The following is a 25,604-nucleotide window of genomic DNA, read 5'->3' as shown; positions in this document are numbered from 1 at the left end:
TTCATGGGCCCCAACAGCTGGCTAAAATAGGATCATGCTTTCTTTTGTGACTCAGCACCGGAGAGAAGCACTTTGCAAAATGGCACTCCCTATTCACAGCATCCAGCACAGCTTCCCTTGGAGTGTTCATCCTCAGGCACTTTTCTTACCTGGGGCTGGCTGGTGTCTGTAACCAAAACTGGGATGCTGAAGGCACCAGTGATCCACATGAGAGATGGGAGTAGTCTGCAACTTCATCTCATCTGGAATCTGCCAAAAAATATAAGCGATTCTGATTTTTCTGAAGCAAAGCCCTTGGTGTGTCCTGCTGCTAAAGGCAGGGTGCACAGGGATACCTGCATTAAATCTGTACAGGCCGTTCACATTCCAGCAGGTGTTGTCCAGTTGCTTGTAGATTCCTCATCTTTTCTCCTTTCAGACTGAACTTCTCTACAGGCAAGATAAGCTTTTCTTAAAAAGTGTGAATGAAAAAAGATCAATAATTTCTGAAGGAAAACCCAAACCAGCATGTTTGCTGTAATTAAGAGATGTGTTGAAACATCTTTGCTTGTTTTCAGACAGGTGTAGTCCCTTTGTTAGTACAGTTAAAAAGGAATTAAGCAAGGAGACAATCCTTAGGCAGTTGATCTGTCTTTAAATGTTTTATTTGGAGCTATTCAATGTTATTTAAAAATATTTTTCACATGGAAGTTTATTTTTATTCAGCATTGCTTTTAAAAATAAACACACACCCACCCCAATCAGTTCCTGATGTTCCTCTGACCTGATACATTATAAATTTAACTTTTTGCACTTCTAATTAAAAGTTACTATTAAGGAGTCCCTGTTACACTAAATAATATATATCTGCAGCAGGGCTGTTATCCAGGGCCTGCCTCACCACTGTAACCTCTCTGTAGGATATAATCCATTAAAGTTTGTCTGGGTTGAACTAAGACTCCTAAAAGGTAAATACAAAGCTATTTTTTTCTCCTTCCCCTAACCATTTTTCCTGACAACCAGCAAAATTTCAAGTGAAATCCTGGTTCCTTGCTTTATTGTAACTTACCTGGCCAGAATTCTGATCCAGAGTTTCCTGAGACAATATTGATGCTGACATTATCTCATCTTTTTAACACTGGGAGCAATACAATCCCTTAAGCATCACTATTGTTAGCTACTACTGGGGGGTTTTTGTTAGGTTGTTTTTGTTTTTTTTTTAAATCTACTCCAGCTTTTGCAAATAAATTTGGCATGCAACTCTTTTGCTAAACTTTTGACTCAGGACAAAGGAAGGAAAGATTTTCAATAGAAGGAAGCACCATTGTTTCGCATGTAATGGATTTATATCTGCTTTGAAATTCTCATAAACTTTCTCATTTAACAGTGAGCTGTCATGTGTATACAGCCACCTAAAATGGATGCCCAGGCCCTGAATAGATGCTCCAGATCTCTGCAGACCTTTGATCTCCTGATTGCAACATCTGAGCTAGCTTAATAGTTAATGTTGGGATGTTGTCTTTCCTTTTAGCCTAAGACAGAAAGCTGCATGACTGCAGTTAGCCCCACTTCACCTTCAAACGGTGGGGAAATTCCTATGCAATTAGCCAGATGGCTTCAAGCCACAGCCCAGCAGGAATCCTCTGTCCTTTGAAAAACAACACGCTGATGGACTTAAACCTTCATCTCTCTCAGTCACTTGACAACCTTGATACCAGATGAGCAAATTCCCGGTGTTTGCCCTACGTAATTGAGTCCCAGGCAGAATGGGAGGAATACCACACTGCAACACTGATTTCACTGCTGATACCGTGACTCCACCTGAAGGAGTTCTCTAAGCGATTGGATCATGAACAAATTCAGCTGAACAACAGGGAAACAAACAAACAAATTTTTACTCAAGCTGTGGCAGCTGCTGGCTCTTTTTTCTCCTTGCCAAGTACTTCATTCCTCCCTCCCTCGTCTCATCTTTCAGTACCAATCTTTTGTGGTCGTTTCCTCTGCTGATACTGCAGAGTCAGCTTTTTAAGTTACTACCACGTGGAACGATTTACCTCAGTCAGAATGACCCATCTCGGCAACATCCCTGAAAACCTACTCTGCTGCAAGAAGATTTTCATGCTGTTCAAACCCCTGGCTGGATTTCCCTTGTAGAAATTTCCATAGAAACAGTGATTTCAACAGCTTTTCTGGGATGCCATGCTAGACTCAGCCATTAGACACGGCTCTCTTGATTTAGTACTTAGATCAGCGCGTCGCAGAACTTACTGGGTGACACACCATCAGTTCATAGCTTTTAGTGAGTCTCTTCAGATAGCTACTAAGTAAAACTTTTCCTCGTTTCCTGTGTTACACTGGAATCTCCTATTAATCCTTGATAACTTCTCAGCAAGACATTGTTGAAATATATTCACTCTGTGTTGGTTTGTTTGTTGGTTTGGTTTTTTTCCCAAGCTGCCTGGCTACATTTGATAGCACAGTAATACAAAGCTTTTATGTCCCATTAACATCAGGAATGAGTGATATGTATATATACACTGCTATTGTTTTTTAATCATGATGTTTGTACCAAGAAATGTTTCAAATGCTTCATGGAGAAATTTGTCTTTCTCACTACAGTGAACCTTCAGGTCTGTAATATAAATTCAGCATTAGGAAGAACCCAAAGGAACAGTATCCTCTATAGTATTTACTCTGTATAAATTTCCTATGCTGCTCCTGACTCCTTTTCAGACACCAAAAATCATAGTATGCCTTTGCTACACTTACAGAATGAACCAGAAATTTCCATTTAAAACACTAATGGCATGTCAGCAATAATTTTTGTGAATTTATGGTACAGGTAGAAGATCACAAGTGAATCATCCCAGCTCACCATCTTTTGTGGGTCACTATAGGCAAAAATACACAATACCACAAACTGCTTGCATATTTACAGAAAACCTAGGAGGTAACAAGCTGTTAAATCCTCTAAGGTTTTTGCTGTACAGGAACTGTGGGCAGCCACAAATACCTTCAGGGACTTGGAGTTCACAACCTGGACTCTTGTAACTGTCCAGCCCAGCTTTCCCAATAAAACAGCCCACATCACTTCACCACACTACATCGATTAGTTTGAACTACAGCCTGTGTGTTACAAAAATGAATCACACTTTACTTGGGATGGGATGGAATGGGACTTCACCCTGCCCCTAATTTAGTCTAACTTCACTTTCTAATACTGCCAAGCCAGAGGGCAAGGCAGACTAAAGGCATTTCTGAAGAAGTCATGGCAAGCTGTGATCAAAGCACCCTTATCCTCTCTGGAAGTTCAACAGACTGTTAGTTTGTTATTGAGCTAACACCAGAACTGGAGAGAGCATCCCAGGCCCAGTTGCTGAAAGCATGAAAGCAGAAGTATTACAGCAGCATCATCATCCCTGCTTAATACTTGTTTATCCTTCCAGGGATAATGGTGCTAGTCCTCTTGACATAGCATCACATAGACAGCTCCTCTTTGGTCGACATCCCACTCTATCCCTACCTTATTAAGTATTCCTTCATTCTTTGCATTTTTTGCAAGTAATCATGATGACTACATGTTTTGTTGAAAGCTAACAAGTATTTAGTAGTATGCAGCCAAGAAACAACCTAAGAAGGATCTTAATAAAAAGTATGACTACAATTCTTCATGTAAAATTACATTTTGAGACACCTTAAGCTAATGCTTTAACCAGGGACTGGATGGTCTTTGTATCATAAATCTGTATCCTTGATTCAGTGTTGTGTGGTCGAGTCACATGCTTCATGTGTCTGAATGCATTACCTTTAGTAACCACACTTAATATCTTTTTGATGCAATTACAAACCAATGTGACAGAATGTATTTGCTGCAAACCCATGTTGATTAGCATTAATTACGTTACTTTTCTTTAATTCATTATTGAAGCAAATCCTGTATCAGTGATTCTATTCTTTTGCCTGGGATCCCTGTCAGTCTAACAGGTCTGTAATTACTCAGGTCATCCTACTTAGGGCCAGATCCAAAACAAGAGTTTGGAAAATTTTTGGCACTTAACATTGAGAACTCAAATCTAAAAAAAACCCCACATTCAGCAGCAGATTGAGACTGAAAGCACACAGGTACTGTCCAAGCTGCCTAAAGGCTTACAGTTTTCCTTCTCTGCATACCCAGATAGTCCTGAGCACAGAGATGTCTAACACACAGCCAAGGCAAGGCTTTCATACATTTGGAGTGTCACAGCCAGGTCGTTGTTTTCTACCTAAAAACCTGGTCTGATCTGATGTTAAAGAGTTCCCAGACTTTGTCCAGGATACTTGGAACAATGTGGTGGTTTCACTGGAGCCATGGCATTAAAAATTTTTGAAACTGATGGCATGGAGGAGATGCAGTTCCAGCACACCAGGGCAGCTGATTGCCATGTACCAGATCTACTGGCCCTGGGATGTGCTGGTCAGCAGGCTTACAGCACTTGCCCTGAAAGTCCTGTGTATCCCATAACTCCACAACCTGCTGCACTGCAACCCCCAACACAAATGCTACCATTTCTGCAGAGAAGAAAGAAGCATTATCAGTTCTCATCTCAGTTGCCTGAGAAACCTGGAAGAAAGGTGCTGATACCACCCATGAGGCAAGGTCCAGAGCATTCACAATAGGTGCAACACTCAGCCAAACCCTGCAAAGACATGGGAACAAGGCAGGGTGAGCTTTTTATAAAAAGGCCTCCTGAGTCCTACACCTTCAAAGTTACATCCCTAATCACATAGGTGAGGTGTGCACTCCTCTTCCAGTCATGGCACTGTTCGAAAAGAAACCCAAGATTCACTAAATAAAAGAGAAGCTGGGAGCTGTAGCTGACTAGTTAAATCATTCGCCTGGGGAAGGGAAGCCTGCAGGCTCTCATCCCTGAGATGTTTATGCATTAATGTGAAACAATAATAATTACTGGTCTATACTTTATCACTCTCCAGAGAATTTGTAGGTTTTAAAATCTCCTTAACCAGGCTGAGAAAGAAATCAGCCGTGAGATTATGTGACAAAAGCTTGTCTCCAAAGCACATAAAGGAGTGCAGAGCGACAATGGCACCTCAGTGGTTGGTAGTCCAACTAACACCCTGCCCTGGCTCCTCCCACACCCATCACAAAAACTCATCAGTGGCTCATTTTCACAAGTCCGCAGAAACACGGGGACACAATGGCAGATGAGAATCCCAAGACAGAAACTCAAAACAAAGGCTCAAAACCATTCCAGGCTCTTCCCAGGACTGTCCCAGGAAAGCTTCGGCCCCAGGGTGCAGGCTGGAGCCTATCAAGATGGGGTAACACCACAGCGACTTTAGGACTGAGGGGGATCGCATCCTACTGATACAGGACTTACTAGAGGATACAAGGGAAGAGCATTTCAGGATTGCACAGGATTCCTTGTGGGATGATTAGGGAAAGAATCAAAGGCAAAGTAAGGGTGACACCTAGGTGATTTGGGAAGGAACAAGTAAGAGAAATAGATGGATAAGGGGATAGAAGAAGAGCCAGTTGTGTGTGAAGAGTTTGCTGGGAGATGTGCTTATCCCCCATGTACACTGCATTCCTTTCTTCTTACTAAATTCCTTCACATTTTTTTTTCTTAGTGAACAACTCTCTGTTTTGGGTGTATCCATGTGTATGGGGGTCTGGTGCCAGCATCTAGTCATGCGTTGAGTGGAAGAGTGAACGTACCTGGCTGACAGTGGCTGGACAGAGAGGTCTAAGTCGACTTAAATGCCAGCATCTGGAGCGGGACTGCCAGTAGACAGAGCCCCTACGTGTCCCTGGGGCCAGGAATTGGAATGAGTGACAGTCTGGGTGCCACCAGCTGGGCCTGGACTGCAGGCACTGGTGTGGCTGGGTGCCAGCAGCTGGAGAGCCCCGAGGAAGTGACCAGGATTACTGCCCCCTAGAACAGCCAGAAGCCCTCATGTCAGTGGTGCCAGAAGGGTGACAGCATTAGTTACAATCCAGCTGGACTTCCTTGTGGGATGGTGGTTGTGCTCTGAGAGCCAGGGAGGGGGAGAGGATGGCTCATCTCTAATGGGAAAACCAGAGGAGGAGCTGGGTTAGGCTGGGAATACATACTTGACCTCCCTTCACTTGGACCTGGGAGTGTGGAGTTACATCAGCCTCGCCTCTCCTGGGCTGATGGATCTGGCCTGATTCCTCCAATGTAAACACCAAATATTTCCCTTTGTGGGGGAGTGCTGTAGCCCCAGACCAGCAGGTAAGTGGGGAACAGCAGATGTAGTCACTGCCATGTTTTTCAGAATAACTTTGCTCGTTCCTTCTGACAAAAAAAAAAAAAAAAAAAAAAAAAAAAAAAAAAAAAAAAAAAAAGAGGCAAGGAAAGATTACAGCCTTGAATCCTGAATGGATGAAAATACATTACTGGCAGCAAAGCTCCAAATAGTTTTTCTGTCCATATAGTACCAGGGTATATAGACCCTATTTTGAGATACTGGCAAGCTCCATGCATTGATGGAAAAGCACAGGCAGGCAGAGGAGCTCTCTGGACCATTTATACTGATTTTATAAATTCTGGAGCTGTGTTTCCAAAGCCAGGTAGAGACGACTTAAAATGTTGGCATACCAATTAACTAAATTAAGTGCTTAAAAAAAACCAAAACAAAACCCACAAGTAATATATAAATACTGGCACAACACTTGTTGCTATCTGCTGGAAGGGCTCCAGTGGTACAAATGTTATTTTCAAACCACTGTAAATGGTCCAGAAAAGTCCTTTGCCTGCTAAGTTAAACAGCAGACAAATGAAGATTTAAAACATGAGTTTCTTCAGAGGCACTGGGCTCTCCTCAGGGCCCTGGGGAAGAATACTGATGGTACGATGCTCTGAAGATGATCTGCTCCCTGTTTGTTTAATCTGACCCCCACCCCACCAGGAAAACCCTTTCTCTCTTTACTGCTTATGAATTTTATTTTCCAACCACACCTCTAGCCCTTGGAGAGCTATCACTGGAGCCTTGTGTTTTTCAAACAGTTGATGCACACATTATCTGAATTTCTTAGAAAGGAAGGGCTGCTGAAGGGTGGGTCCCAAAGCTGCACGTGAGAGAAAAGAATATGATGTGAAGAAAAATAAAACACAAGTGCACAGATGCACTCCTAGCAACGAGTCTTACAGTAATGTAACAGTAAACACTTGCCTTTCTGCCTGAAAGAACTAGGCTCTGTGCAGATGTTTATATTTACAAGATACAAGTCATTTCTTGCAGTCTTTCCTCAGAGACTTAAGCATTAATCTATCTGGAACTAGACTGGAATATAAATGATTTTCCTCAGCAGTAAAAGTGACTTTTAAAAAGCTTACCTGTTCTCACTGAGGCTACATCACGATTTTCTACATTTTTAACAATGTGATTGACTCCTCCTCTATGTTTTACAGCGAATTTCCTAAGTGAAACACAAACCAAACTGTTTCACAAGATTTGAGCAAGATAGAATCGCCTCCAGAATGAGCCAGCATTTTTTAACCCTCGGAGAAACCAGCCACCAGGGAGATGCAAGAGCAATCTGGTCTGACCTTACCTGATAGCAGTTCCACCACTGACAAACATAATCAGCTAAGTCAAAGATTTAAGCCTGAACAACAGCAACCTCCTTTGGAGCTGAAGAGATTTACTCAAAGATGAAAAAAAGCAGCTACACTGAGGAAAATAGGCAGATTTTTCCAGTGATTTGGAAATGAATTGATGTGTTTCATCACTGTTTTTATCCTCATGTCTAAGCTTACAGTAAATTCAAGAGGATTCTGGGATAGAGAATTGCAAAGAATCTTCCATGTCAATGCTGCCATTTATTTTCATGGAAACTGTCTGGATAACTCCACTGAAGATGGGATGCATGAGAAGCAGAGGGATGCTGAGGGAGATTCCCCAAAAGACAGGGGAACAATGAGGAATGTGGGAGACATCACATGCCCTGGCCAAGGAAAACCAGGCCAGAAGTTAATCAGGGCCTACGCCAGTATTGCCACTTCAATAACCCTGTCTCATGTCAAACGTAGGGTCCTCTGTTCCAGGCAACCAGATTTCTGCAAGCTGATGAAACTTTGTTTTTAAAGCCAGTTGTGATTATTGACCTGCTGTGATTATTGCCCTGCTAGCTTCTCTTTATTTATTTATTTATTTATTTATTTATTTATTTAATTATTTTTACTATGACCAGTGAAGACCATTTGATTTTTGAGAGAGGCCAATAACAGAAAGCACAAGGCAGTACACAGCTCTGTGCCACTTATAAAGATGATGCAGGACAGATTATTTCCAGCTCTTATTTAGTCTGAACTGTGGTTCCCTATGCAATTTCAGTGAAGTGTCAGTTACGTCAATGAGACAGATGAAAGGAAAAAACCCCAACGACCACAAAGAAACAACCCAAAACCACAAAAAGAGTCTCAACAGCAGCCTCAGTTTTGGGTAACATGAGCTCCCAAACAATTTTTAATAAACAAGTCTGCCCTTCCAAGTGCACACATGCTCACTCACCTCCTCCTCTTTCCTCCCATGTATCTCAAAACTAAACCCAGGGTTCTCACCTGAAGTTGGTCTCTGCTTTTTCCCCTTCTCCTTCCTGAACCCCGTGCCAGCTCCTGCTCCCATGGGGTATTTCTTACCCTTACCACAAAATACAGATATACCTACACGGTGTGCAATAAGCCAATACACACTTGAGACAGACATTGATTATTTATTTATTTATTTTGGGATTTGCACAAGCCTGGGTGCTTGGTGGTACTTCACAAATCAAGCACAGCCCACTGGGCTTTCCATGCCATTACTTACACACAAAAATGTTGTGTTAATAACCTCCCAAGTATGACTGGTAATAATTACCATAACATTACATAATCCCACCTGTCTCCTTTGCATGCTCAGGGGAAGGTTGATCAGGGATCTTTTTGACCTGGAGGTGTGATTTTTAGTATCACAATGGAGGTAGCTCACCTATATCTAGATCTGTTCAGGGGGCATCCGGATGCGACACTGGATAATGTGGTAATGTGGTTTAGGATTTACAGCGATAGTGATGGTTAGACTGGATCATCTTAAAGGTCTCTTCTAACCCTGATGATTTTAGGATTTTACAGGATGCATGGGCCTTAAGCCTTTTGCCAGGCTGGCAGTATATATGTATGACACATACACAATCAAACACCTTGATTTACTTCACCCACAGAGCTTGTTCGTGACAGGATGACACACAATATCTTGTTCTATTTTATGAAAGCCAGGAAACTTAGGTTGGATATTAGAAGGTAATTCCCTGCTGTGAGGATGGTGAGGAACAGGGAAGTTTCCCGTCCCTGGAAAGCGTTCGAGGTCAGGCTGGACGGAGCTCTGAGCAACCTGCTCTGGCGGAAGGCGTCCCTGGAACTACATCACCTCCAAAGTCCATTCCAATCCCTTGCGGTTCTTGCTGCCCGCTCTCTGCGGCGTTAAGTCTCCTCGACGGCTGACGAGGAGCTCGCAGAGATCCCCCGGTAGCGGCAATGGCGGCGCTGCCATGGCCGCCCCTCCCTCACCGCCGGACCGCGCGGGCGCCGCCCCGCCCGCCCCTCATGAGGGGCCGCGCTGCTGCCGCGTGTGGGCAGCGCCCTTGGCCGAGGCCGTGCCCGTGCCCGGCGCCTTTCCGCGGTTCGTGCGCGGCCCGCATGGCGGACGCCGTGCCTTACTGCTCCCAGGCATGGGGGGTGAGGGCGGAATGTCGGCGGGGCCTTTCGTGCGGGGTGGGCGCAGGGGCGGCTCGGCGCCATGTCACACGGCTGCCCTGAGTGGGCTCAGGTGGCCGTGCCCTGCCGTGCTCCCCTCGGCCCAGGGGCGGCCGCGGTTCGCGTGCGGGGTGGTGACGCCTCTGGTTGGCAGGAGGAGCTCCAGGAGGTTTCTTGTTTGTGGCTTGCCCTACCTTCTTCGCCTTGCTGTGTTTGCATTCGAGGCTTACGGCGTTGCTACCAAAAAAGCGAGTGGGAGTGTTTGAGTCAGGCTTGGCAGCCGTCGATAATGTCCTTTGGGATTTGCCGAAGTGGTTTCTTAACGCGTGGAGTGTTGTTCGTCTGCTAGAAGGAAATGGTAGAAACCTTTTTATAACAGCCGACTTTCCTTCCAGTCCCTGACAGAGGAAAAGAAGACAGTGTATGCAGAGAAGGAATGGAATAGCAAGAAACGCTCCCAGAAGGCAGTAATGGAGGTAAGCACTGAGAGTGGAAGGCCATCATTAAGAAAGGGGAATTTAGTGGTATTGGGCTCTGTGTGGTCCGTTCCATAGGATGCTGTGGAATTTCCACCTGCTCTCCACATCCTCCAGCTAGCTCTGGAGTTTATGGCTGCATTAGTAGTGCTTGCCATTATGTGGGTTGTGCAGATAATTGTTCTGGTTTGAACTGAAGGTGGAAATACTTGATGCCTCTCTAAACCATCACAACTTAGTTCCTTTGGGTTCTTCCGCCAAGTAAAATGTAGTTCTGTAACACCCTAGCTTTAACAGTGTTTTGAAGTGCCTGACTTTTTTCTTTTTTCTTTTTTTTTTTTTTAATTATACTGTAAATTGGTGTTACTTCTTGTGATAGGGTCACTTTGTGGGTGTTATCTGTTTAGGCAGTTCTTGTTTGGTGTCCTGAAAGCACATCCTAGAAGCAGCTGATCCGTGGTTCTCAAGCTGTGTGGCCATTAAAATGTTGTGGCCTTTGCACAGATAGAATAATTATACCCTGTCATTAGTTTGTTTGGATATGGGAGAGAGTGGTAATACTGTTGTGGAGAACAGTGTAGAAGTGGGCAGTTAAGTGTGTATGGTTGTGGTTGGAAATGGTGCTATACAGGTAATTTTTGCTATTTACTGCCTTGCAAAGGTGTTTGTCCTGATTGTTTCTGTCCCTTTTCCTTTCCCAGCACTTTCCTGAAGTAGAGTTACTTAAGAGTTTGAACTGTGTGAGGTGTCAGCTTGTTTTATTTTGGTATTTGTTGGTAGTGTAGAAACTTGTGTGTCCAAGTTACTGCCTGAGTAAGTGGATAGTACTGCATTTACTTCTTAATGCCTCTGTTACTAGATAATGACTGTGAACTATGGATAAATGGTGAGGATAAATTCCAAGATTTCAAAACACGTGGTGATAGAGGGAATGACAGGATGATCATAGACTGGAGTAAATAGTAAAAATGGATTAGTTAAATTAGTCAGTCTAGACTAGAAGGGAGGTGTTAGGCAATGTTTCCTGTTTTGGGGGGCCTGCCTGTCTGGGGAAAAGCTAATTAAAATGTTCAAACATCGTGTCATTTAGCAGGCTGAGTGTGTGTAATTAATGAAACTCTGAGAAGAGGTTCAACTTTTTTTTTTTATTAATACATTTTGTAAATTTAGCTGTAATTCTTTAAAACTATAATGGGTTGACAAATGTACTGAAGAGAAATCTTGCCTTCCTGGCTTGCAAGTATACAGGCACTTCTATATATAAAACTTTTCCACCTCACCACAGCTGTTAGTGGATGTTGCATTTTCCTCTGCTAGAAGGAGCTGAATGACTTTATTTGGGGCGAGAAGACTTTTGTTGTTGTTTGCTTGTTTGTTTTTAAACTTTCTCATCTTTTCCAGACTTGTAATGTGCCTGATCCAGTTCCTGCTCATCTGACCACAAAGATGCCCAATGTTATTCCTTTGCCAGATGCCTGTGCTCTGTCTTGGAAGAATGATCAGGGTATGGTGATTTTAAAGCAATTGATCCTGGTAGATGAGAACTTGCCCTTTGAGGATGTTCTCAGTGGTACCAGTACAAAGACTGTTTAAATTTTGCTAAAAGCCACGTGTGTCAGATGTTTGACACTACTGGGCTGCTGCTGTAAAAGGCAGAGGGACACCAGGGGAAATACTGTTCTGCCCCCAGCCTTCAAGAGTTCTATCCTCTGGTTTTTAGCTCAATGGGAGTATGGCCATTAACAGTTTCTTAACTGTTATTTCAAGGTTTTAAGGAAAAGGTAGTACTTCAAGTCCTAAATTTATGATTTGATAAGGCCTAATCCAAGATCAGCATAAAAGAATACTTGTACTGATTTCAAAGGGTTAAGAATTGTTAGATCTCAAAGTTCAAAATTTGTATGATAGAGGTATTAAATAAAACAAGGGCCTAGCCTCAGTGGGGGAATAAAAAAGGGGATAGGTACTCTCTGTCCTTATAACATCCTGACTTGCTTCCTTATGGGAAGAATCCTTGGAAACTAAATCTTTCGAACCTATACCCTGTCTTCAAATGGTTGTTCTGATTAGGGTTGGGTAGTGAACCCGTTTGTAATCTTCTACCCAATGACCATTATGATAAAAGGTGGTGCTTACAAGGTAAGTCAAGAAGCCAGTTCATATAAGCTGTATCTGCTGTGTGGTTGAGTCTCAGCTCCAGCTTTTTACCTCAGTCTCTTGAACTGTTTTCATGTTGTCATATTTATGGGGGAGCAAGAACAGTAGCTCCATAGAAAGTGAAATGCCTGTTAGTGCCCTCTGTGCCAGAGGTCATGCTCCCCTGTCATTGTGATGCAGATTTGATTGGGCTGATCATGCTGGCTTGGGTTGACACAAATGATCTTTGCTGAATGAGAGGCATAATGATAAAGGATAATTGAGATACATTTCATGGTGCTACTCTTAATATGTCTCTGTTAAAGTTCTGTATGGTTCCCTGGAACTATATCCATTTTTTCATAAGGTAGGAGAGGTGCCTTTCCTATGACCCCTGAACTTGTACAGTTTAAGACCCACATAAGGGAGTGTGACCTTTCAGGCTCAGGGCAACTGGTGTTAAATTTCCTCAAGTCTGGCATTCAAAATTATTTATGTGTGAAGACAGTTACACATCTCTAGTAAAGCAAGTACGATTTTTTTGATGAGGAGCAGAAGTTTAGAGTAAGGATTAAATATCTATGTCAGATTTGACTGAGGACATTGTGACAGTCATGAAGAGAAGGATTAAGGTGTATTTTAAAATATTTGTCATAGTTGGATTTTTTTAATTATTAAATGATAAATCTATTTCTTAACATTTGTGTTGAGTATTCTCAGGCTGCTTTCTTTGGGAGCTCATTTGGTGAAGGAGAAGCAATCCTTTTAATAGCAGACTTCTCATCTTCTTGTCCCACAGGATTACTACCAACTCACTTAAGTGGTGTAAGCTGCCAAATTTAGCTTGTGAGGCTGTTTTGCAACTACTGATTTGGTTTTTCCCTAACCTTGTTTTCTGAAAGGGCAAAGAGACTTATCCTTAAAAAGAATAATGGTTCCCGTTGGATTGCAGGCCTCTTACCACCTCTTGTGAGTTTGGAGGTTGGCTCTTTTTGTATTTGTTGGGCTTTTTGCCCCATCTCTACACACAGAGTAGGATCTCTGGAAGGTGTATCAGCACTACCAATGAATTCAATGCCTGAATTCTACATAAGTGTTGTTATCTTGGATACAGAGCAAGAGCTGCGTGTTTTGCTTGCTTGTTACCCTTCTTCACCCAGTCATAGGAGAAAGTTCCTAAAGCTTTCCCTGCATGAGGTGAGACCAGCATGATTTCTGTAACTTCTGGTGGCTTATCTGAAGATAGTTTTGTTCTTTTTCTTTCAGATATGGTTGCAGACATCTTTTACTTCCTGGACATTTACAGCTATGGGAAGCTGCCACCCCACTGCGAGCAGCGCTTCCTTCCCTGTGAGATCGGGTGTGTCAGATACTCCCTACAGGATGGCATTATGGCTGATTTCCACCACTTCATAGATCCAGGTGAGTTCTAAGAAAGTCAAAGAGGTACTGGGGTGAGAGGGAGGCTTTCTGGAGTCACTGCTGCCCAGGTTAGACTACTGGTGTTAAGACAAGTTTATTTCTTTCATTATAGGTGGTCAGACTTCTTAAAATATCAGAGCAGTGCTGTGTTTTCTGAAGAGAATTAGTGTTGGAACTTGATGTAACTCCAAAGAGTGTAGGCTAAATCCAGGAGGACCTGCACATGTTTGTGCTTTGTTTTTCGTGAATGTTTCTCTTGATAAACACGCTCTGCAATGCACTTCTTTTAAAATGCATATAACTGAAAATAACTTTTCCAAAAGTAGTTGTGGCACTTCCACAAGGCCACAAGGGAAGATGAAGCTGTTCCTTTCTGTATGTGAAGCTGAGGTGTATAGTTGAGAGTTGAGGATCTCTCCTTGGTGGTGCTGGAGGATGATTGTACTGTCTCCTTTTTTGCAGAAGTACCACCACGTGGTTTTCGGTACCACTGCCAGGCTGCTGGTGAGTATTAATGGAGAAAAAGAATGGTTTGCAGTTTTAGACTCAGCTTATCTGACATCTATCCGAATGTTTTGCAGGTCTTGATAGTCCTTGAGTGTATCTTCAGCACGAAGTGCTAATTAACAACAGAGTAACTCAAAGATACTGCTTTATATTGAGAAGTTATGTTTAGCAGCTTGGCATATATTAACAAAATTAAATTATCTACACAATTGTGGCTGGCTTGGCCTGCCTGTTTCCTTTGTGACTCTCAGTAATGTTTATAGTCTCCAGTTTGTTTCTATTAGGACATTTCCTCTCCTTGTGTACGGAGGGAACAAACTTGGCCCTGTTTTCCTCCATCTAATACTTGGATAATGGCCTTTTAAAAGGGACGGGAGTGTGAGTGTTTGCTCACAGCCCAGAGCTGCTGACAAAAGGTTTTGGTAGCTTAAACACAGACCCTGTCTGTGGAGAGGAGGAGTCTGTCTCTTAAGGAAGATGGACTTCTCACAACTTAGTGGTTGTTTATTGTTATTTTTTGTTTTTTTTTTTTTTCCTGTCCCACTTCCCCCCTCCATTAGGTGATGAAACCCATAAGATCCCCATATCTGGATTTCACCTTCCTCGTTCTTGTTATGCAGTTGTCCTCCAGGAACTCCTTGAGTTTGCCCAGCCAGCCAGAGGTGCTCAGCCTCGCTTCTTCTGCAGGGTATGGTCAAAATCAAAGCTCTGAACCTCAACTTCTGCTTTTACTCCTGTTGGATGGCAAAGGAGATACTTCACTCTAAAACCTCATCAGTGTACATATAAGTGGGGAGAGACACTTTTTCCAAAGTGTCCCAGTTCCTTGCAGGAAGAAATGGCCTCTAGAAGCCAACCTTTTTATAAAGCAGAGACCTAATTTTCTGCCTTCTTATTTTCAGCCTGCACTTTTGGCTCTGATCTGCTGATGAGCAGGGTCTATTGTTCTCTGACATTGTTATGACTTTGGTTAAGGGCTCCTAAGATTTGACTTAAATTGGATGTGCTCAATAATAGTCATAAATCCTGCTTTTTTGAAAGGATATTTTTAAGTTTTTGTGACTCTTTTCCCCATGAGAGCAGCACATGTCTTAAATTTTTGCTTAAGTTTCATTTTCCAGGGAACAGAATAAAATGTTAGGATTCAGAGGTGTTTAAGTTTCATAACAGGTATATTATGTTTCTATTCAATTCAAACCTCATCTTAATCTTCAAAAAGTAGGGAGGGACAAGATCTTGGGCTCCATCCGTAAATACAAAGCTCTGAGGAATTATGCATGAATTTTGGTTCCTTTTCAAGATAGTTGTCAGGGAGATTGCATTTAGTGCCACAAACAATTTTGTTTTGGAGGTGACGTTTTCGGGCCTAGTCAGAAGTCATGGAATTGTCAGAATTTTATGCTGTACTCCTTTGAGATGACAGAAATCTTTTTTGCCTCCAGTCTAATGACAGATTCCGAATTAACTGGTGTCTTGGTCGAATGGCCAGCCTAACAGGTAGGAAATGGGTCGTTTTTGTCCGTCCTTTTCCCCTCCTACCCTCAGAAGTCAGGGCTGTGTAATCACGGACAGCTGTATTTGTGTGAAAAGCATGTCTCAAAGTTTTCATAAAAGCTGATGGTGATAGCTAAAACTGCTTTGCATGCTCCTTCCTCTTCCTTTCTCCCAGCACTTTCTAGGAAGGCAGGTTTTATTAAAACCACTGGTGGAGTATCGTTGAGCTTTGATGCTATGATAAGATGCTGGGTAGTGAACAGGGGCTGACTGAGCAATGAGCTGAGCAGGCTATTCAGTGACTCCTGTTCTCCTGGCCTGGATTTTCACTCAATTGTAGGCACTGAGAGCCACTGGGAGCTTTTTGCTGTAGAAGACCTGATAATGAGACTGTACCAGAAGAAATACCAAAAGGAGCCATCCAAGATATGGGTGTATAGAAAACTGGATGTCTGCCTGTGGGATTTCTCCAGTAATACCAGGTGTGTTGGGTGGCTCTTTGTGTAAATGTGCCTGCTTTCAGATTCTTCTGGTTTGGTACAAGAGGTACTATTTGCTTGCAGTGTTGCAGGAGCATACTGGGTGATCGTGCAGTTAATTTAGAAATAGATTCCAGTGCTTCCTCTGCTACTAATTTAAGAAAAGAACCAATAATTCGATCTTAAATTTCAGTAGGTTTTAAAAAAGTTATTCTTGGCATTGTACTTGGAATATGGATTTTAAGATCCATTGGGCTCATAATTGTCACTTTGTCTTTTTATAGTCAGGCAGTTTTCTGCTTCCATGAGTGTCTTCACCCTAGAGGGAGACCCTAAGGAGAATGAAAAAATGTACTTCAAAAGACACGTTTGGAGAGGAAAGTGAGGATGTTTATGCTGTGAGGAACTATTTCACATTAATGGGAAACTTGAAATGGTTCAAATGGTTTAAATTCCATTTGTCTCTTAGGGTTCTCATTTCTCCTTGCCCCCCATCTCAGCATGAAGCAGATTGCCTGATAAGCAGACCTTTAAACTCTGCATAAACTACTTAGGGCAAAGCTATTGAACTCTGTGGAATTTTCAAGGTACTGCATGGTCACTGCAGTAAAAATATACCATTTTTAATATTTGTTCCTGTCATCTGGCCACACCAACTGTTCTTGTTGATTAACAATGTAGGTGCTTCTGAAGTAAGCCTGAACTTCATTGTGTGTAGGTGCAAGTGGCATGAGGAGAATGATATCATCTGCTGTGCTCTGGCATCCTGTAAGAAAATGGGGTGAGTATTGCTGAGGAGTTCTCTGTCATGATGGCTTTTATTTGTTAGCATTGCAGTGGTGAGAGAAGTGTTAATTACATTAGAATTCACTGTTTGACTTCAGAGGCATTCTCAGTATGCTCTGGCATATTTCTGCTTTGTAAACTTCTATACTGTCTGACATATAATGTAGATACATAAGGTTCTGTAATCTTTTTGGTGGGAAGAAAGGAAAAGTAAATAGTTGGGACACAAGGAAATGCCGTTTATGATCACTCTTGACAGCAGTAGTAGCACTTAGACAATGATAAATAGTCTTTCATTCAAAACACTTGTCATGGACTGTTGTGCCCCGAAAAAAAAGTTGTTTTTCACACTTGTAAGTGCTGCATTTGATAATGTGGGGAAGCAGTTTGTTTTTATTTCATGTGTAGTTGTACAACAGACTGGTGGTCTCTGAAGGATGCAGGGATGCTGCCCTAAAGTCCTTCTGCCCTCTGGTATCTGTTCTGTGCATCTCAGGCTTTGGCTGCTTTTGTTTGCCGGTTGAAGAACATAAAATGCTGTGCTTCCACACATCAGCCCTCTTAGCCAAACTTTTCTTGTTTCCCTTTTTTTTTCTTGGTCAAGTTACTGCATCAGTAAATCCTTTGCTAGTGCGTATGGAGTCTCACTAACAGCATCTCACCTCCCTCTGCAAGACTCTGGTTGTGATCAAACAACAAATACCAGGATTGTGAAACTGGGTGGTGGACATATCCAGGTCAGATTCTTTCAATTGATACCCTGATTTATTTCCAGTTGTCCATTTCAGGTGAGCTGTTTTGTCTTTGGATGCTGTCCTTTTGTGGCATATGTTGGGCAGCTGACGAACTTGCAGGGTTTTGACCATGATTTATAGGTTTGATGGATAGTGGTGTACATTTCATGTTAGCAGGTATATGTACCCTATTTTGAGTATTTATTTTTTTTCATGCAGAAAATGAAAGCTGAGAGTTCTGAATGTGACAAACCTTTGGGTTCTCCAAAACAGGATCAAGAATTTGTCCCTTCTAATAGTGAGTTTGAGACTTTCATGTTTTTTAAGTAGAAGGTTCTTTAAACTTAATCCAGGTGTTGCTTTTTCAAATTTCCGGGCTTAGATGTTGCCTGTAAGTGGTGCACAGCTCTGTGTGAGCTGTGCTTATTCTTATGTGTGGCTGAAACCTCAAGCATGAAGATCTGGCCTTTTCTTACTGGATAGAATCTAAGGGTCAAAAACATCTCTCAAAATCCAGTTTTTCTCAGAAACGTTGCCCTCCAATTTATGCTTTTCTGTTACATGAAGCCATTCCCATGCCCAGGTGCTTTGAGGCAGGGCCATGTTTAAAATGCTCTCCATGCTCTTAAATTATTGTATGTACAGACTGAGCTGGTCCTTGCTGCAAGTGTTCTGTCACAACTCAGTTAGAAGACTTCTCTTTTAAAGTCTATTTTTGCAGAAGGGATTTGTTTACTAGAAGACCTCTGAGCTCAATTCATCTGGGCATTTCATGGCTAACCTTCAGAGGAGCAGAATCAGGTTTGCAGAATAAAGAACTGTAACAATTCTGAGTTTGCAGCTTGATTTCTTGCATATAAGGTTCATGCTGAGTTAAACTCTGTTGCACCTGGAAATTGTGATCTTACAGTCTTGGTGTTTGTGGAGGACATGACCTGCCTGACTTTTTGTATCAGAGCTGTTGAATGGGTTCAGCTCCACAGCATACAAAGAACAATTCCATTAATTTATGCAAGCTTTAAAGACTGATTTGATGTGCAAACTGTATTTAATTTAATAGGTGGTTCTCCTTGTGGTGTGAAGACCTCCCCTTGTGGAACACGTGTTGTACAAGGAAGAGGAGTTATTCGATTGCTGAGAAGTGCAACTGGTCTATCGACGTCTTTCAGTAATTGAAAATCTCTTTCACATCCAGGACAGCTGTAAATTCTAATTTTCTCTGTTTCCCTAAGATAACTAATAGTTTCTCCGGACTGCAGTTTTTCATGTTCTGTGCAAACCATGACAGTTGGAGTTCTTGTCAGAATGATTAAACTATTGACTGGATTTAAAGAAGACAAAAAAATCTTGTTCAGTATCTACAGGAAGACTTATTTTGAAGGGACCTGACAGTCACATCTTTAAAACTGCATGCTGTACTAGTTGTATTTCTTAATGAATGGAGTGCAAATTCAAGATTGATTACTCAATATAATTGAATTAGAATAATTCTTTAGTGACCAGTGTCACTAAGCAAAATTTTTTGCTTTATTTCTTTTTTAATAATCTTCCCATCTCTTGCATGTGGAAGATGGAATTTCAGTGTGTAACAATCTTGCTTCAAAAATTGATGCAGGGGGGAAAGCATTGAAGGTGTAAAGAGCTGCCCTAGGGGAATTAATTGAAAGTCAGTAGTCCCAAAAGTTTGCTGTAATATTTCAGTTTTAGCCGTGAAAAATGTGAGTGGTCTTTCAGGGCAAAAAAGCAGATTTTGTCTAAAATGTCTTGAAAGAAAGAAATACTGTGGCAAATTTATCTATCTGTTAATGTTCTTAGACACACAGGCTGTGTTGTATAGATCAGGAACAAGTACAACATAGGTTTTTTTTTTTCCATCAGTTTTCTTTTTAAGAAATGTGTGTCCCTCAAATTTAGAGACTGAAGAGAAGTGTAGGTGTTAGGGGGTTGTTTTTTTTTTTGTTTTTGGTTTTTAGTTTATTGGGGTTTTTTTTTTTTGGAAAGAGTATCAAATTCAAACTGATATATTTCACAAGAGTTTAGTCAGGCTGGGTGGATACCAGTCATAATTATTTGGGGGCACAGAGAAAAATGGGACACTGTCTGACATTTTCTAGGGAATTTAAATGTTCCTTTTTATGGAGGTAGTGCTTGGACTAATCCCCAAAAAGTTGTCTGTCTGAGACTTGTGCTTAATCCATGTGTCTCCTAAGCAAGTGATTTTGAGAAATAAGAGCTTATTTTGTTAAGTTGTTCTTGGGTTTTGTACCAACAGATGTCCAGTTTTGAAATACTATTTCCATAGCAACTGTGTGAAGATTTCATTCCTTGTAGGTACTGAAACTCTAGATGAGGTGGTTCGTTCCCTTGAATAAGGGGGGAAAAAAAATCAACAAAACAGATGCAAGCAAAACCCAAAATGCAGCCAAAATGAGAGGTTTATTGAGCACGCTGGCCAGTGTGTCAAAGGGCCAGGTGCTGGTTTATTTGGAAACTTGTAATGGTTGCTGTAAGGCCAGTTGAACCCTTTCTTCCAGTATTTAAGGATCATTGAAGCATGTCTGTTCTTGCCTGACTGTTCACCTTTGAGTTTCCTCAATTGATTCTGTATTTCCATTCTTTGGAGGCTGCTATCCTGCCTGCTAATTTTCACCATGTAAAGGGCAATGAAGTTCTAAGGCTGAAATTTACCAATGAAGCACCCGGGAATGTTGTAACCGACTGAGAGTGTCTATCTTGGTAGTGCTAAAGGCTTTTCTGCATTTTTATAGTCCAAGTTCCTTAACTGACAGCCATTGCTGCATTGATACTTCATAATGTACAGAACCATTGTCTTTGAAGTATTTTGAGAGTTCACTGTTGCAATAAAAGTTTTTTTCAGTTCTTATGTAGGAGAGAATTAATTAAAAAGTACTGTTAAAATACTTACTTGGTGTTAAGTACACAAACCAGAGAACATTTTTTTACTGAGCTTAATGTGTTACATATCAAGACTGAGATAAAGAATGTGAGCAGAAGTGGGAAAATGCCATTAGGATTCCATGGCATATCTGTACCTTACCACTTGTAAATTAAAATAGCACATAAGATGTGGAAGATCAAATTGTGGGCTGTTAACTGGGGCAGTAACTGTCTTACTGTAATAACCAACAACTCTAGAGGGGGTTTTGTGTAGTGAAAATCGTACGATCTGTGCCATTAGAATGAGTACACTAACTTAAAAGTAGCCCATTTCATACTGTTATTCTGCATTTATTGAGGGGAAACCTTAACAGCTGTTGAAGGGTGATAGAAAATTCTTTCATTTTGGACCTCTTCTTCCTTGTCTGTTCCACAATATGCGACTCTGGTTGATTTCTGGAAAAATACATTCTGAAAAACAAGCACAGTAAAGTAATGCTTCTCTCCTTTAAGTAAAGGAAAGTAAAGATGAGGGATTGCAGCCTTAGTCCACATCCTAAGTGCAAGGAGTAGTGTACAAGTGGTTGAATTGTGTATTGCTACTCTTCAAGTTTTGGCCAGTTTTTGTCTGAGGGTCATGAAAACAATGCCTGTAGTGACAGCTTTGCTGATCTAGTCTACATCAGTACATTGCAATCATATTCTTTTACATTCTCTTTATGTAACTGATACTGAAAAATAAAGTATGTTAACACAAAGTAAGCAGCAGTTAGTTGCTGCTGCTTTTAATTTAACTGTTACTTATGCATTGCTGGCTTGTTCACCTTCTCCTTCCAACAAACTGCAGGAAGCAGGGATGTGGCAGAAGTTCCAGCATTCTCTCAGTTGCACACATATCTACTGTAGATAGAGCAAAACCTGGTTTTGACATTTTAATGTGAATTTTGCTTTGGAAGGCTGATCTTATATTAAAGCTCAAGGTAAAGGTGGCCTTAGCCTTGTCCTGAGTGACCAGCTGCCCGTTTTCATTCAGATGCACCCACAGCAATCTTTTTTGCCCTCCCTGTGCTTTACTAGGTGCAGCTTTGGGGGTACTTTGGCTTTCCCCATACCTGCACACACACAGCACTTCTGTGTTTTTCCCCAGTCACTTGTTCCTGCTGCTGTCTCTTGTGTGTTTCTTTTTCAGGGGTGACTTCTGTCAGGAGCTCTTTGGTCAACCTCTGCTTGTTTTGCTGTTTGTCTTGGAGGTGATAATGGAAAAATCACCAGGCTTGCCTGGATCTCTTTCCAGCACCATGTGCCACGGGAGTCTTCCAAATAGATCTGTGAACAAGGCCAAGGACTGCTCTCCTGAGGTCCAGGGCTGTTTTCCTCTCTCTTTGGGTCCTAGACTCCATTATCTCATGGTTACTGAAGCTAAATTTGCCCTCTGGCCTTCACATCCCTGACCAGTTATTTATTATCCATAAGGATGAGATCCAGCAGGGACCACCTGGGCTCCTCGGTCACTTCTGTCAGGAGTGTCGGGCTCCTCACAGGTGACTGAAGAAGGTCTTGAGAGCTTCCCTCCGGCAGGGCTATCTGCAGCAGCCACCCCCTGGAATGTCACCCATGTTGGCCTGTCCTCTGTGTCTAGCCCAAGAGCTTTGACTGGCTCATTGTCTGTTCCCAGGTGCATCTCTGCATTCCAGCTGCTCTCTCACATGGAGAGCAGCTCTCCCTCCTCACCTCTCCAGTGTGAGGAAAGGGGAGCCCTGCTATCTCTTGACTCTTGATGCCTGTGCCAATTCTGGGATCTGCATCTTAACTATTATGTTATCAGAGAGTGTTTGCTTGCTGTGTCTAAGATAAGAGATATCTTTATTGCATCCTTAGCAATGTGTCACTCATCCAAATCCTAAAAGATAGAAACAGTGCAATAATTTGGTGGGAATTGTGTGGAGGATCTGTCAGGTGTGAGGCTGGACGAAGCAGTGCTGTGATGCTGGATCAAACAGCAGCAGCTGATACTCATTCCATGGGGTGTGTCCTGTGGCAGCTGCCTAGAGTGAGGTCCAGGCTGAGTCATTCCCCACTAGGAAACTTGCTGCCATTTCAGGGATTCAGTCTTGAGCTGTCACAGTCAAGTAGTGGTGTGCTGAGGCTCAGATTCTTCTGAATAAGTATTTGTTTTATGTGAATGAAAACCTTTGTTCTAGGAAACCCTGTTTCAATTTTCTTGTCAAATAGTTGGATTTTTCTTTTCCTGACGAGTTTTTTGAAAGCCTCCATAATTACCACAGAGGGGCTGTGCTTTTGGACCTGTTAGTTGAAGTAAAAAGTGCTAACCCTTTCTACTAGCAAGGATCTCAAATTTTGCCCAAAAGTGAAGTGACTCAAGTATATGTGTGAAACTGGGCTTATTTTCTGTTTGATAGATAGAAGTAGCTGCAGCTGACTGCAAAAGCTTTAACAACATCATTCTTTTTGGCAGAGTAAATGTGCTCTGGTGGAGCAGGAGAAAAACAAGTTGGTTATCTAATTTCTGCCCTCCTGATGACTTCTGCAGGAATATCATTCCTTACTGTCACCCTAGAGTGGCCAGCCAGTAAAATTTATTGCAATTATTTAGTGAAATGAAGGAATTGGCGAACACTTCTATTAATCTAACCTTGTGCTATCTCTGCTCTCTCACTGTTCTATGGTTCTGTCTTTGAGGCTCCCATAAACTTCTCTAACTGCCATCTTCAAATAATTCCCTTCAATCCCTAGTGAACAGGTGAAGTGCAGCAGAAGTTACAAATTCCCTTATGTTGGGCTGTAATAAATTTAGTAGTAGCTCCAACAGGTCCAGAATTAATCTTGGAGATTTGATCATTGTACTGTGAACTTTATCAGGAACACTGCCTCGGTGTTTTTCCTGGAACATTTGATGCAAATAAACAGAAAAGGAGAGCAGTTGCTCTAGCAACAAGGATGGTGAGGTAATTAACTCTTTCTGACAAGTTGTGAATTGTGCACTGTACTGCATCTTGAGGTGGGCTGTGGCTGCACCAGCTTTTGTGTGTCTGTAATACTGGAAATTCTTGCCAAGATGCTGAGAAGAGTGGGGAAGGCAGTGAGAGCAGATCTTAGTGGTTGTGTGGGAAAGGGGGAGAGGTGGAATCCCTGGGGCCAGCTCCTGGGGTAAAGGAGCATTAACGTTGGCAGTTCATTAGGGACAGTGTCTCCCAAGCACAAGAGCAATCCAGGAATGCAGGGAGATTGGGAAGACTCTCTTGTCTTCACAGGGCTCTTGGCTGCATCCTAGTCCTAGTGTATTGTAAAGGAGGGAGAAGCAGGTGTGGGCTGCAAAGGAAGAATCCATAAACACTGCTCCGGGCTGTTGGGCTGTTGTTTGGAAAGCAAATCTGTACTTGGGAAGGGTTCAGGGAGAACAGCAGCAGTGGGAATTCCAGACCCATGCCATCCCTCGAGCCAGATGTGCTGCATCCCAGGATGCTGAGGAAGCTCACTGACACCTTTTCAAGGCTGTTCTCTTACCTTTGGAAGGTCACAGAGAGCACAGGAAGTCCACAGCAATGGGAGGCAAATACGGCAACCATCTGTCAAAAGGGTGATCTAGGAAAGCCTGGGCTGCTTAGTTCTACTGCACTCCTTGGAAAAATCATGGAGCTAGCCCTCTTGGAATATGTTTTTGGGTACATGAAGGAGAAATGCACTGGAAAGAGTCAGAATTGATTTGTCAATGTGAAATCACGCCTGACCAGCCTGTTTGCCTTCTGTGATAAGTTTGTGAATAAAGAAAGTTGAACATAACTAAATAGTAGTTTACTGTTTGCTGTGTGAAGTATAAAGTAGGAATTTACTTTTCTACCTGGTCATACATTTTCTCCCTCCTTTCCTGCCTTTTGAGGGAAGTGGTTATTGAAGTTTGGTATACATACGTTAACTCTTTGGAATTAGTTAAGTATCATTAGCTTATTTTGTCTTCCCTCCAAATTCATTATTGTGGGTTTAATTTTGCATAAGGTTGTGGCTGTACTACAGGTTACTCTTGGAGTTATTCCTGCTTCAAAAGACATACAAGACAGGCAGGAAATTAATTCAGTCACAGGAAAATCCTGGAATAAGGATGAGATTGAATATGTGTATTTGTGTATTTCTGGCTGACAGAGTAGAACAGATTGGTTGAGGAAAAACACATAAAACAGTCTGATAAATGCACTACTTCCAAGGTATTTTAAAAAAAGCTAAAAATGATAAGCAGCACTGAATTACCTCAGCCATATCTCCATGTGCTATCGCTTAGTCTATTTCTCTGTGCAGAACTGGCCTTAGCATTGCAGAACTTGAAGTAGTTCTGTTTTAAATGTTGCCAAGTTGGACTATCTTGACTTTTTTGTGCTGGTTCTTATGGAATCTACTTACAGAGAATTAAATTCATAGGTTTGGGAGTAATTTTGTAAACTCCTATTTTGTGGCTGGTTTCTTTGGAGAACTTAGTGCAGTTGCCCACTGCTAATCTGTATTTTCCTTCATGCCTAAGATTATGACTGTGCAAATGTTACATGAAGACTTCAGCTGACAAACAGCAATTAAGCTTCACTTATCCTAAAAGTGAAGAGTGTGGGACAGGTAGCAGAGTGTTACAGTGGTTTTGTGGCCAGAGCCAGTTTCTGGCTATATTCTGACAATATTCTGCTGATAATTTTCAAGTCCTTTTGCTGGACTGTGCAGTTAAGATCTTTCAGAATCCACTCTGTTATTCTGCAGCAGAAGTCCTCTTCAGCCACAGGGTTTTGGTGGAAGAAACAGGTTGTGCTGACTAATGTCTGTAACATTTATTAAAGAAATACCTTTTGTTTCACAGTAGAAATGTGTTATAGTGGTAATCAGATAATTCACGCTATACTTGTTAGAGCTCTGCTTCTGAGCTATGCACTTCATTTT

At 42.0% G+C, this 25,604-nt stretch overlaps 1 protein-coding gene across 1 annotated transcript; it reads left to right on the top strand.

The window, feature by feature from the left end:
• Positions 1-9,680: 9,680 nt before the first annotated feature.
• On the top strand, positions 9,681-18,947 carry MAEL (maelstrom spermatogenic transposon silencer). Its single transcript, XM_062511340.1, has 12 exons — positions 9,681-9,719; positions 10,133-10,213; positions 11,615-11,717; positions 13,616-13,771; positions 14,234-14,275; positions 14,839-14,966; positions 15,721-15,775; positions 16,113-16,254; positions 16,970-17,032; positions 17,642-17,774; positions 17,991-18,069; positions 18,832-18,947. Exons 1-12 carry the CDS (start codon positions 9,681-9,683, stop codon positions 18,945-18,947), a joined length of 1,137 nt encoding a protein of 378 aa, XP_062367324.1.
• The last annotated feature ends 6,657 nt before the right edge of the window (positions 18,948-25,604 follow it).

Source organism: Cinclus cinclus, chromosome 2, assembly GCF_963662255.1.
Source record: "Cinclus cinclus chromosome 2, bCinCin1.1, whole genome shotgun sequence".
Taxonomy (NCBI): domain Eukaryota; kingdom Metazoa; phylum Chordata; class Aves; order Passeriformes; family Cinclidae; genus Cinclus; species Cinclus cinclus.
The sequence above is the reverse complement of the archived record's forward strand: the minus strand, read 5'-3'. Positions and strand labels throughout refer to the sequence as shown.